The sequence below is a fragment of the Epinephelus moara genome, chromosome 22, assembly GCF_006386435.1.
Source record: "Epinephelus moara isolate mb chromosome 22, YSFRI_EMoa_1.0, whole genome shotgun sequence".
NCBI classification, from domain to species: domain Eukaryota; kingdom Metazoa; phylum Chordata; class Actinopteri; order Perciformes; family Serranidae; genus Epinephelus; species Epinephelus moara.
This window is the reverse complement of record NC_065527.1, coordinates 25,523,625-25,536,299: the sequence shown is the minus strand read 5'-3', so window position 1 is coordinate 25,536,299 and position 12,675 is coordinate 25,523,625. Positions and strand designations below refer to the sequence as shown.

The following is a 12,675-nucleotide window of genomic DNA, read 5'->3' as shown; positions in this document are numbered from 1 at the left end:
TATTTGCCTTTAGCCACTTAGCCATTATATCCCAGCAAGTTCTCATTCCTGGGGCTTAAAGTACTGCCACACTGTCACACCCCTCAGCATGTGATATCGATGCTATGCATGCATATCAATGCAGCCTTTATGCACAGGTTTTGAAGAAATGTCAATCCATCCATGGGAGGGACTGATGTCATAAAAAGAGTGAGAAAGTCCACATCTGGGGGAGGGAAGGTCGATGGGTAAAATCATGCAAGATTTTCATCCAGGACACCATTCTAGACAGTTCGTCTTTTGTGTGAAATCAAAAGTCAGTGTTGTGTTAACAAAACATTAGGTCACTTACGTACCTACATCCCCCCTCAACTAAATGTCAGTGTTGTTTAAAATATTGTTACACAATTTCCATAGAGTCGTTGCACACTGACATCACACGTGACATAGTTATGTCACACTACATTATGTAACAAACATACTTATTTCAACCCAAAACATTATTAGTTTGTAGTTTTGTTGCCTAAACCTAACCACAATAGTCTGACAACATTAACCACAATGTTACAATGTGTTTCAGCTCTGCGTCACATAGACACGCTAAAGGGTGGCCTCTGCTGACACCTGGGCCACATTGCCTATGTGGGCAGTGCTTAACAGCTCCCTAGCTGAACTGCTGCGGTTCACATGCGAGTGGTGTTCACACAGGCAGCATTGCTGCTGCAGAGCTGCCTGCTGCTGTGACTACTGTATTTCCATAAATAAAAGCTGTTACTTCACTCGTATAAGGAGCTGTGCAAGCCATGGCATTGTCAACAACATGATCATGACAATCTTTTACAATAAAATGTCTTGTGTTTACATGTAAAGGGATTCTATCGACAGACATATTGTCAGAGGGCTTTTATTTTGAAATGGGAGGGGTTGATTTAAAAAGATTATACTTTTTCATGCCTGTGACAGATATAGATATTGAAACTGTACCGAGAGGTCAATACACTAACACACACATACAATAATGACGTCAATACAATTATCAAAGGACCATTATTGTGTTTATTTTTAGGCGAGATTACTATTCTCTAATGTTCCGCTGCTGAGCTGCACCTGAGCAGCACTGCTCATGTGGGCAGCATGGACGTCTAATCTGTTTACACAGGCGCCAGAATAAAAAAAACGAGGTTCCACAACGCACATGCACTGCTCACACAAGCAGTGTGGCCCGGATGTGAGGGGCACGACAAAGTGTCAATATTTGACAACCTGGGAATGAGAACTGGTTGTATATCCACATGACTAATGATTATTTATAAAAAATCCAATTAAGTAAATATTTTGTGAAAGCAATGATAATCAACGCTACAGTATTTCAGTGCCAAGGTATCACCCAGCCCGACGCTAACTGCACACTGGCTAACATAGTCTTAGTGTTGAATGGCAGGCACTTGTGATCAGTGAGGCTAAAAGTCCATCGTTCACCTTCAGAAAATACCTACCAGGAGCCATAACTGAATAATGCAATGGTAACAACTTGCTCAGTCATTTCAACGTCAGCTTTTCCTTCTTACCACTCAAACTGTGGGAGTTAATGCATGGAAACCAAAGCCTGTTGGAGGTAATGTGTTTTTAATTGGAGAAGGGAGAGAGAGGGTTATACTGAGGGAATAAGACAAGAGAGACGAGGAGGAGAGAAAGGGAGAATACAAAACAGAGAAGAAAAGAAAACCATGAAGAGTGGGAAAGGGATAAGAGAGCCAGATGTATTAGGAGAATAGAGAGAGCGCAGAGGAGAGAAAGGAAAAGAGGGAGCGAGCGTCCCAGAGCTGTTAATGTAGACCCGCTGTTTAGTATACAGTCTCAGAAGAGAGGGGAGCAGAGCATCGAGCGGTAGCTGGCTACCTGATTTCACACCCATTATCACCTGCTACAAAGGCACGGCAAGTGGAAAATGAAACTGCATACAGGGAGAGTGTAAAATAACCTGTTTTATTCTCTGAGTGTTTGTGAGTGCCTGTTTACGCACCGCCCATTGTCACACATGCATTGATAAGCTTCTGTTACATGGTTTGTATTCTTGTGTGCTGCACATGTAAGGTCATGAGTGCTTATCACCCTTGCCCACATTCTCACCTTTCATAGTCTCTCTCTCATGTGGAGTTGTCGGGTATCACTGACTGTACAGGGAGATGTGTGACAAGAAAACTAGCAGATAATGTTTGAAATGTGGAAGACAACAACAAAATTAAGTTTGGGGTTTTGCAGTTGCGTGCCGGCACATTGCCTCGGCTTGTTTTCGTTTGCTTAGCTGGTTCAATCCGGTGGCAGTCTTTGATGCCATTTGCCAAGGCCACTGATCACACGTAATGTGAGAATTGTGTTTGTCAGATGGATTTAACCAAAGTCTCCTCTACTTTTCTCTCCTAATCATATCTTTTATCTCGTCTGTACTTCCCTCTGGATCCACTTCCTTTTTGTTTTTCTCTGCATTCATTCCTAATTTGCTCTCTCATAAATTGAAAGGGAGATTAGAGCTTTTTTTTTTCCTTTGGCTTTCAAAAGCTGCTGTGCTTAGTGGAGTACTGGAGCTTCTGTGCAACGAAGTGAAAGTGCAAAAGTTATATAAAAAAAACTTTAAATATTTTTCTACAGAGCTGAAGTTTTTTATTAACCTCTCTGCTATCTAATGCTTTTAAATGTTTTTTGCAACATGTGTGATTTATGTATTCATCCCCTGTGTACAAAAAAGGACTTTCAGTGGGATTTCTCTTGTTAAGACAAAGGAAGTAGGACTTGTTGTATCAAATTGCTCATGTAGTATATTTCTGTGTGTTCTTCTCCAGCGTGTCCCCGTGGCTCCTACAAGATGTCCTCCAGGCAGCAGGAGTGTTTTCCCTGCCCAGCCAACAGTATCGCAGAGGAGGAAGGATCGGTGGTGTGTGTGTGTGAGGAGGACCACTTCAGAACCCCGCTGGACACACCCTCAGCACCATGCACAAGTAATATGATAAGAAATCTTTATAAACTGCACCTTTTCCCTTTACCAGTGACTATCACACAGTGTCACTAGTGCACTATGTCCTTTTATCTAGTTACCGGTATCTTTGCACCAGTGCTGTGCCTGTTCAAAACATGCCTAATCATAATCATAATTAATCACTTAAAACCATGCTTCAGTGGGTCTTGGCCCAAACAGCTTTGGAGTTATCATGATTTTTAGCTATGAAAAATACTGAATTTTGTTGCTACTCTAAGTCCTTGTACCCCGAACTTACTTACAAAAAGCCTCACAAAACCTTGAAACTAAAGGGTAACTAGTTACTTACTGTGATCTTTTAGTTCTACTTCAGAGGAAAGCATTGTACTACTTCAGTTACCTGACATAAACTGGTTACGTTGCACATTCAGACTTTACTTACAAAATATAACAATTAAAATATGATGCATTATTATTAATTACATTAAAGTAGATTGTGCTGAAATTGCCTTTCTTTCACTCTAAGTAAAATTTGAATGTAAGACATTTACTGTGTGGTTTTATTAGTTTTACAATGATTAGTAAGGGGCGGCAGTAGCTCAGTCCATAGGGACTTGGGTTGGGAACCGGAGGGTCGCCTGCTCAAGTCCCCATCTGGACCAAATATGGAGCGTGGACTAGTGGCTGGAGAGGGGCCAGTTCACCTCCTGGGCACTGCCGAGGTGCCCTTGAGCAAGGCACTGAATCCCCCAACCGCTCGGGGCGCCTGACCAAGGCAGCCCCCTCACTCTGACATCTCTCCACTTTGTGCATGTATAGGTCCTGTTTGTGCATGTGTGTGTCTTTCTGACCTGTGTGTAATTGACAAAAAGAGTGGAAAAAATTGAATTTCCCCTCAGGGGGATTTAATGAAGTATATAAATTCAAAACATTAAATTAAATTTAAAAAATTCAGAGTTTTAATTCAGAAAAAAAGTTCTTCCTCTACCACGCAAATATCCTAACAACATCACCAGTTAGAGAAAGGGGGCGATCACACAGAAATGAGACGCTAGAGACGCGGACGCTTCAAAGACGCTTGAAACGCTGGAAGCGCTTATTCAATGCGCACTAGACAAAAAAAACCCCAGCAAGGAGCGCAACACACGCAACACACACACACACACACACACACACACCTCCTGTCATTTCCCTATGGCTCCCCTTGAATATAGTGTTTCCCTCAAAGACAGTAGAGACAGTACTAGCTTACATGAAACTATCACGAGCTATCAAATCCAACTTTGTTTATATAGCACTTTTCATACATAAAAATGCAGCACAAAAACTGTGAACTACGAAATAAGGTCACCAGCCCTCTCACATATCCCATTGTCTGAAAGTTAACTAGCTGCTACGACGATATTATCGTCGTCAATTACATTGTACTCACCAGACAAATTCGTTGCGCTGCTTGCACAGCTCCATGCATGTCTCCTCCTGCGTTTGTTCGAGTACTGAGGTGTGCGTGTGTTGTATAATTCTTAAAAATCAAATATTGTCAGGATAAATTTCTCGTCTTCGGATTGCATTGTGTTGTCTGTCGCTGGTAACTGCCGTAAAATGCCGTAACTGACCAAACTACCGTAACGTTAACTGCCACAACAAAACAGAAAGGAGGATTTGATTGGCTGCCTGGGCCAATGACGACAATGACGAATGGTGCTACTGGCGTCTGACGCTCATAAAGTTGAAAATATTTTAACTTTTCAGCGTCTACGCACGTCTACAAAAATGTGCGTCTAAAAAGACGCCGGAAAAACGCCCGTCTAAAAAGACGCTTGAATGCCAGTCAGACGCGCCGTATCATAGGAAAACAATGGTTTTACTGGCGTCGCGTGTCTGGCGTTTCATCTCGGTGTGATCGCTCCCAAAGGGTGAAAGTAAAGCAACATCCCCAAATTACTGAATCTGCCCTTGAAACACACTCTGTCACGGCCACTCATGGTCAGAAACGTGTGAAATACTCTTTAAATAAGCATATTAGTTGCTTGCTTTGACATAACCACAGCAATTAAGTAGATAATTGATTAAATTAGCAAAGATACATTGCCAATGGGAACGCTATTAGTTTTATAAGTTAGTAACATGATGGCAAACTTACACATTGGATGAAGGTAAAGACATCCAACTCAGTCCGCATGAGTGTGGCTCTAAAATCGAGCGTAGATTTTATTAGTGGGTGCATTTTGTGGATGGTATTGTTACTAGTTTTATTAGTTAGCATGGCGAAGAACACAACCCAAGTCGCAGCCATTAAGAAACATGGTGAAATACACGTGGTGAGATTAATTTATTTATTCAAGTTTATTAATATTCAACGTTTTGTGTGTCCAAATGGCACCAACTTAGACAATGCACCTCCTTGGGTCCTCAGCAATACATCCGCCAAGTGTGAAAGAGATCAGATGAACAAGTCTCAAGATATGTCAAGGACAGATAGGCAGAGATTCCTTGCTTTTTGGTTAGCTCAAGAGAGCAATTTTTATGTTTTTGAGCTAATCATCAGCCTTTCATATGTCTGCCCTTGCCTCTTTATCCTTAAAGACCACTCTTACCCGTCTTTCACCCTGCATCCTTTCATCCACCTCCCCCTTTTTTCCATCTTATCATCTCTTTGTCTGACCTGCACCCACCTCTCCAGTCTCTGTCTCGCCATCTATCCTCATTCTCCCATCCCCATCTACTCCTCATCACCCTATTTCCATGTCTCATCTCACCCAACCTTCACCTCTCCTTCACCTCACACCCCTCCTCTAATATCGCATTCCTTTCATGTAGAAAAATCCACCCGAAAACACGTCAGATGTTTCTTTTAATCATCCCTGGAGCAAGGGAAAGGATTCATGCCTTGTGTTGTTCTGCTGATTATAAAGTTGCAAGATGGTCAAAGAGTTTTTAACAGCTAAAGCTCAAAGAATGTGCGCGCTCAAACACATGTCACTTTTTCTTATTTTTCCACTGATAGCGTCAGTAAACACTGAACATTTGCTGTCTTGTTTGAGATAGACTTAAAAAGTAAGGCTTTATTTTGAATTATGTTTAAGATGTAGTAGAGTTTAAGGACATCAGATGAATCCAGTCCTTGTTTGACAATTATTTGAGTTAATCTTCCATAGAGAAAACATCCTCATGATCATACATGTTATTTTAGTTTTTAGTTCTTCCCCCCCTCGTGACCTCTAGCTACACCCCCTTCTGTTTCATCTAATAGTATACACACATTATGTATCCATCCACTGCAGCAATTTTCTCTGCCTCTTAACCTTTATCCCTTTTATCACTCACCCATCCTTCATCCCTCCTGCCATCTCTCCTAACATTAGGCCCACATTATTTATTCGTCCAAAAAGCCTGTCGCCCCATTTTCTCCATCTTTTTGCTTAACCTTGGACATTTTCCATATTCCTCCACTTTTTATCCTGACATTACAGATCCATTTCCTGCTATACATCCATTACCCAACCCTTCACCGGACCTCCCCATCTTTTTCTACCCCCCGCCACTTTTCCTTTTTGACCCCTAAACACACGTGTCCCTCCATTCTCTCTCTCTCTCTGTCGTCGTAACTCGGCCACTCATCGCTCTTCTTTCCACCAACTGCCTCTTCACATTTTCCTTCCTCTTCATCCTTTCATCCATGCGCGTTATCACCCCATTATTCTTCCCTCTGTCAAACTAAAATCTCATGCTTCTATCCTCAAGCGGCAAACTCTATGATCTCATCCCCAATGTCCGCGCATTATCCGTTCATCCGTCACCTCTTACCTTTTCTCGCCCCTTCTCACATACTGAATTCTTCTCCAATAAAGATGCACCACAAGGCCAGTAAGACAAAGACCATACAGGGTAGCCCTATCGATTCCTGTGTGGGGGAGCAGCCCATTGATATAGCTTAGTAATTAGATGGAGGAATAATGGGCTCTATATCCTGTGAGCACTCAGGGCGGTAAAACAGTTGGGTCACAAGGTCTGTGTTTGTATACATTCACATTCGCTTGTGTGTACATGTGTATGTGTGAGTGTGTGGTCATATAGCTTTTATGGTAACCGTGATGGAGGGGTGTAATTACAATATTGATCGCAGAGCTCTCTGATCCCAGTGTGATAACATTTATAGCAGCCTAATGACCACATTAATTACACTATTGATTCGGTAATTATGATCATCCCCAGATTTGGCTAATCCACCGCATGGTGCAAATGGAAAAGGAGAGGGCCTGATAAATCTGGAGTTGTAAGAATAATAAGAGAAAAAGGGAGATTTCTCCAGATGTATGATATTTGATAAATGCACCTTATTATCTCAGCAATTAAAGAATAATACCAGTGTAACTTTATCCTTCTCCCTCTGCCATTAATGCCTTTGAAGTACCTATAGCCTACTGCGGTCACGACAGCTCTCTCTTTGAAATAACAAATGCTTTATTGTATGAAAAATCCTTTCAAAACAGGTGATAGAACTTAGCTACATTTTTTCAAACAAGCGCTATGACTAATTACCATCGTTAGTGACGACTATTTACAAATCATCCATTACAGCGCATTATTGAATATTCCTAGTGGCAGTGAAGACTCAGTAAAACTTTGGAAACAGTTAAAGGAAATGTTTCACTGGGGACACAAATATTTCTATGTAGTCAGTTTTGGCAGAGTGGAGCTACTGCTGACAGGACTGCAATGGTAATCATTGTAGCATAATAACTGTTACGACTACAAAGAAAGAAAATATTTTAAAGTAATGCATAATGTTTGGCAATGCGCGTCTCTGCAAATGGATTTCTGAAAACAGTGGGAGCCGATGGCTTCCAGGAGGAAGGATGGAGTTGTAGCACAACAGTTTTAACTACTGATTTATAGAAATACATAAATGCAGACTTTTCATAGGCCTTAATGGCATTAGTCTAAAAAAACATCAAGAGCAGGTTTGGATTTGCTTCAATACATCATAAAGGAATACTTCATTTGCAATTACTCACCCAGTGTTATGTTGGATTCAAGAAGAAGACTTTGTTTTTCTTGCATGCCTCCAGTGAACAAAGAATCCAAATATGGAGAAAATTCTTGATATATTGAAGTGAAAGGGCTGAATCTGAACAACTCTTTAAAACACCAAAGTCACACATGAGCCCTTTTTAAATAGGAATTGTGCAATTTTGCAGGAATGCCCAATCGGCCTTCGTTCAGCATTGGCAGTATAAAAACAAAATCAGGGAGCATAGCAAAATGCCGCCTGCCTACTTTTGTTTATACAGAATGTGCCTTTTTCGGCAAAATGGGGGGAGTGAGCAAGTAACAAAACGTGTAGCTCAGCATGTGACATAGACAGTGACGTACTCCGAGGGAAGCCGCGGCTGGTCAGTCCTTCAGCGATTCTCTCATAAGTCGGCCCGTCCTTCACCGTTCCCGTCATCTGATGGTTAATGGCCTCTTCGTTTGCGAGGGCAAGGAGGGCACGCAATTCTTTGTCTTCCCAGTTGCTCATCTTTACAGTGGTGGTTTGCGTTTCGCCCCTGTTCATTCCTGCTATCAGCTGTTTCCTGTTAGTCCACCGCCAGTGGGTAGCACGTGCAGCGTCATCAACAGCTCCTTCCACAAGTCTTCAACAGCCCCTCCCGTTGCAGAAGGCCGCCTCGCTCTTTTTAAACCAAAAAGGTTCCTCCAATGGAAAATTGGGCACCTCGGATCAACTCGCCAATCCGGCTCTGTGTGTCTAAACGCTCGCGGCTTGCCGGCAAAACGGCCCAACATTCGCTGAAAATCTGGCAGTGTAAAAGGGGCTAAAAGTACAACCTAACTGATTGAGGCAGTGGTAGACAACAACTCCTGCATTAAGTGAGGTAAAATTATTGTTTCTGTCACTAGAATCTGGCTTTAAGAGCGCATCGTTGGAAAGGGCTGCCTGTTTGGGAAGTCCTGCATATATAGGTATACAACTGGGATATGAAATGAGACTTGGATTATACTGCATAAGCTGTGCAAGTTTGTGAATGGATGTATTGATAAAGTTTTGTTGTTTTTAAAGGCGGACTCCTTTCACTCCAATTCCTCAATGATTTTCATCATTTTTGGATTCCTGATTCAGTGGAGGCATGCACGAAAATCTTCATGAATACAACATAAGATTCACACTATACCATGGTATTAATATTGACGTTTATCATACCATGTACGTTTGGGTATCTACAAACTGCAAGCCTGTCAGATTTTGTCATTGATTTGTCATACCCAGCATGCTTTGCAAAACCGCCCAATGAGGCGTTCTTGTGCCGTAACAGTTACGCCCCATGCCGTAGATCGACCCTCCTCGATTTTTCACACATACTTATTAAAAAATGGTTTTAGGATTCATTAATATTAAGTGTTTGTCCCCCTCATTACACCGTGAAAATCTCATACCACTGAAACCTTGTTGTAAACACCACATCAAGAGCAAGTTCTGATTTGCCATGATGCAGTATGTTGGAGCAGCAGCAGAGAGGGAGTCACAGACTCATTTGGATGGACAGGGGGAAAAGGAGATGGAAGACAGAGACAGATGGAGAGTGAAAGGAGGCAAAAGATGAGAAAGAGAGGGGGCAAGAGAGTCGGGGAGGTCAGGCTTTAATAACTCAGATTTGAAGATGATGCGAGAAAAAAAGGGAAACTTCAAGAGAAAGAGGCAGCGCAAGGCCAAAAACGCACTATAGCAGAGAGAGAGGAGAAATAAAAGGCCCAGCTGTGTCTGCATCAAATGTGTGTGTACGTGTGTTCACACTCTGAATGCTCTCTGGGCTTATGTAACTCTGTGCGCCACGTGTGTCTGGGAGCGGGACGCAGCTGTGGTATGTGACGTGTTTGACAGCACGCACAGAGCAGCGCACCTTCACTTATTCATTACACAGCACATGCACACACATACAGGGACACATATAAAATTCATGGCCTTTAATGGACCTTCGCTCTGTTCAGCCTGAGTGTGCAGGGACCTGCAGGAAAAGGCACAGGTCATTCAGGACACTGACTTCGTGATGAGATACAGTCCTCCAGTGTGACATGTTACAGCCCTTTAAAGGAGCAGTGTGTAGGATTTAGGGTTCGTCACATCTAGCTGTGAGGAGCTGAAACTTCTCCAGGTTGGAATTTCTTTAGTGTTCATTTTCAGGTGATTATACACAAAAGAAACATATTTGATATGGTATATTCCATCTCTGCCAATAATCCCCCTAAATCCTATACACTCAACTTTTAAATACTGCACTGTATATTTTAGCTTTTGTATCACGTGTGGTGGTTGATCTTAAAACACTTGAGGTTTTACATTTCATAAAAAGCCCTGTGCATCAGACAGTGATCCAAAGACGGATGATTTCATTGCTTGTGACAGCTCAAATATAATCCAGAGAGGCACTATAATTGTCTCATTTTTTACCTCGAGCGTCCCACCACACATTTTGACATACACAGCCGTATAGTAGACAGTTTAGACTCTCGTGATGCTTCTGGCACATCACAACCCTCATATCAAATCGGGTTGATGTTCCAGGAGAGTTAAAAGCCTTCTCCATGGCGACGCACCTTTATTTACTGATAGTAAGTGGGGGATTTGTTCCACGCAGCACTGTTGACATCAGCGCATAATGGACAAATTTGTTATCCATGCTCGAGCCCGCACATGTTCAGACAAGAGGTAATGTCACTTCTGACTGAAACACATTCCCGAGTGCCTTTCCCATCTGTCTGCATCATCAATAATCCCTCCTCCATCCCAATCCAATAAATGTTTTTCTGACTCCCACTGCCAAAACAAAAGTAGTGCCACATGTACCCATGTAACCCAGCAACCACCCCACATTTTTAAATGCCCTGTTTCCATTAGGGTCAAATGGTTCTCATCAAATCAATTGTTTCTTATCAGCAAATCCTGGATAAGAAGGATCACCAAATCCTGGATAACCAAATCCTGGGTAAGAAGGATTATCGTAGCATAATGTGCAAACGGAGCATCACACCTTAATATCCAGTGCATCCGATGAGTCCATCATTAATGTGAGAAATGTCAAGCTTTCAGCAACACCGTGTTTGAGCAGTCTCTTGAAACCAACATTTATATGAGCCTCTTTTCCAGAAATGCTCACATTTACAGTTAAAGGGATGATAATTACTGGGTAACAGGAAGTAGTCTTTGAGTGCAACATTAGAGTAAAGAATGCCTTGTAATGACGTGATTAGACAAAGTGTAACATCCCTTTGTCAATTTCAATTGCTGCATAACAATCGCAGAAGCAAGGATGTGTTTGATTAAGTATTGATGTTTACAAAAATGGGAACACACATTCTTTAGTTCTCTCTCTCTCTATTTCTGTGTCTGTCTTTGTTCTCAGAAAAGACTAATATATTCTCTGGGGCTTCTAACAATAAACCAAAATGCAATTTTCTTACTCCTGTCTCTCCAGGGCCCCCTTCCCCACCTAGAGACTTGGTCTACACCCTGAAGCAGTCCACACTGATCTTGGAGTGGGCCGCACCATCTGACACAGGAGGCAGGGTGGATCTGACTTACAGCGTAGGGTGTCGGAGGTGCGTCCTGAGGCAGTGCGAGCCGTGCGGGGCGAGCGTCGGCTTTGTGCCTCAGCAGGTCGGCCTGACAGAAAGAACGGTGACCGTGGTCAATCTCCTCCCCAACACCAACTACACATTCACCGTCGAAGCCTTGAACGGAGTGTCAGAGCTGCTGCCCAACAAGAGGTTCTACACCCAGGTCAACGTGTCTACGAGCCTGCCCGGTGAGTCCCGGTTTGACCTTTTAAAAATAGCCACACACATTACACAAATTCACATACATGAGAGCGGGCACGAGGAAAAGGACATTTTACATTTTAAATAACACTGCAAGTCTGCACAGTCAGGAAACAAACAACAGCTGAGCAAGAATGAGGTCACACTGCATTTACAAAAAGAAGATGAAGCAAATTGACTCAAATGAGACAAGCCAGCACACTTGGATGTCTCAGCTGAAAATTAATTTTTGATCAGCTTGCACCACATGTGTCAATTTGAATATCTTGTCATAGGCTGTATTTTAAGGAAGTCCATGAGGATCTTGCTGATTTGACTGATTTAGCTTTTTTTTTTTTTTTCCGGAAGGTTAAGATACCATATCTGTGCTGTTTTGCTATAGCTTGTGCTAACGTTCAAAACCGGGCTGTAAGAGATTATCTTCAAAACTGGGTCTGATTCTGGATGTAACAACTGGCTATGATCTTTCTGCTACAAGGCAGTCTAAAAACTAGCCTCACACAAAAAATATATTGACTTAGCTATGGGAAATAGCACCTTTGACCTCTTTCAAAAAAACACATTAATCTTACTATATAATGACGAAAACTCTGTCTGTCTGTGTGTCTGTTCCACGTTTTTCTCCTCACTGACTTGGTCAATCCATGTGAAATTTGGCACAGTGGTAGAGGGTCATGGGAGGATGCGAATGAAGCAAAATTACATCAATTGGCCAAAGAGGGGCGCTATAGCAACCGATTGAAATTGCAGACTTTGAATGGGCATATCTCATGCCCCGTATGTCGTAGAGACATGAAACTTTGCACAGAGATGCCTCTCCTCATGAGGAACAAATTTGCCTCAAGAACCCATAACTTCCGGTTATATAGATTTTCCGCCATTTTGAATTTTCTGAAAAACACTTC

General features: G+C 42.3%; 1 protein-coding gene across 1 annotated transcript in view; it reads left to right on the top strand.

Annotated features, from left to right (window-relative positions):
- Nucleotides 1–12,675, top strand: part of LOC126384058 (ephrin type-A receptor 7-like) — a 209,745-nt gene that overhangs the window by 127,928 nt on the left and 69,142 nt on the right. Inside the window, exons 4-5 of the mRNA XM_050034916.1 lie at nt 2,820–2,975; nt 11,428–11,757. Of these exons, the coding sequence (XP_049890873.1) occupies nt 2,820–2,975; nt 11,428–11,757 (486 nt within the window). The remainder of the gene's footprint in view (nt 1–2,819; nt 2,976–11,427; nt 11,758–12,675) is intronic.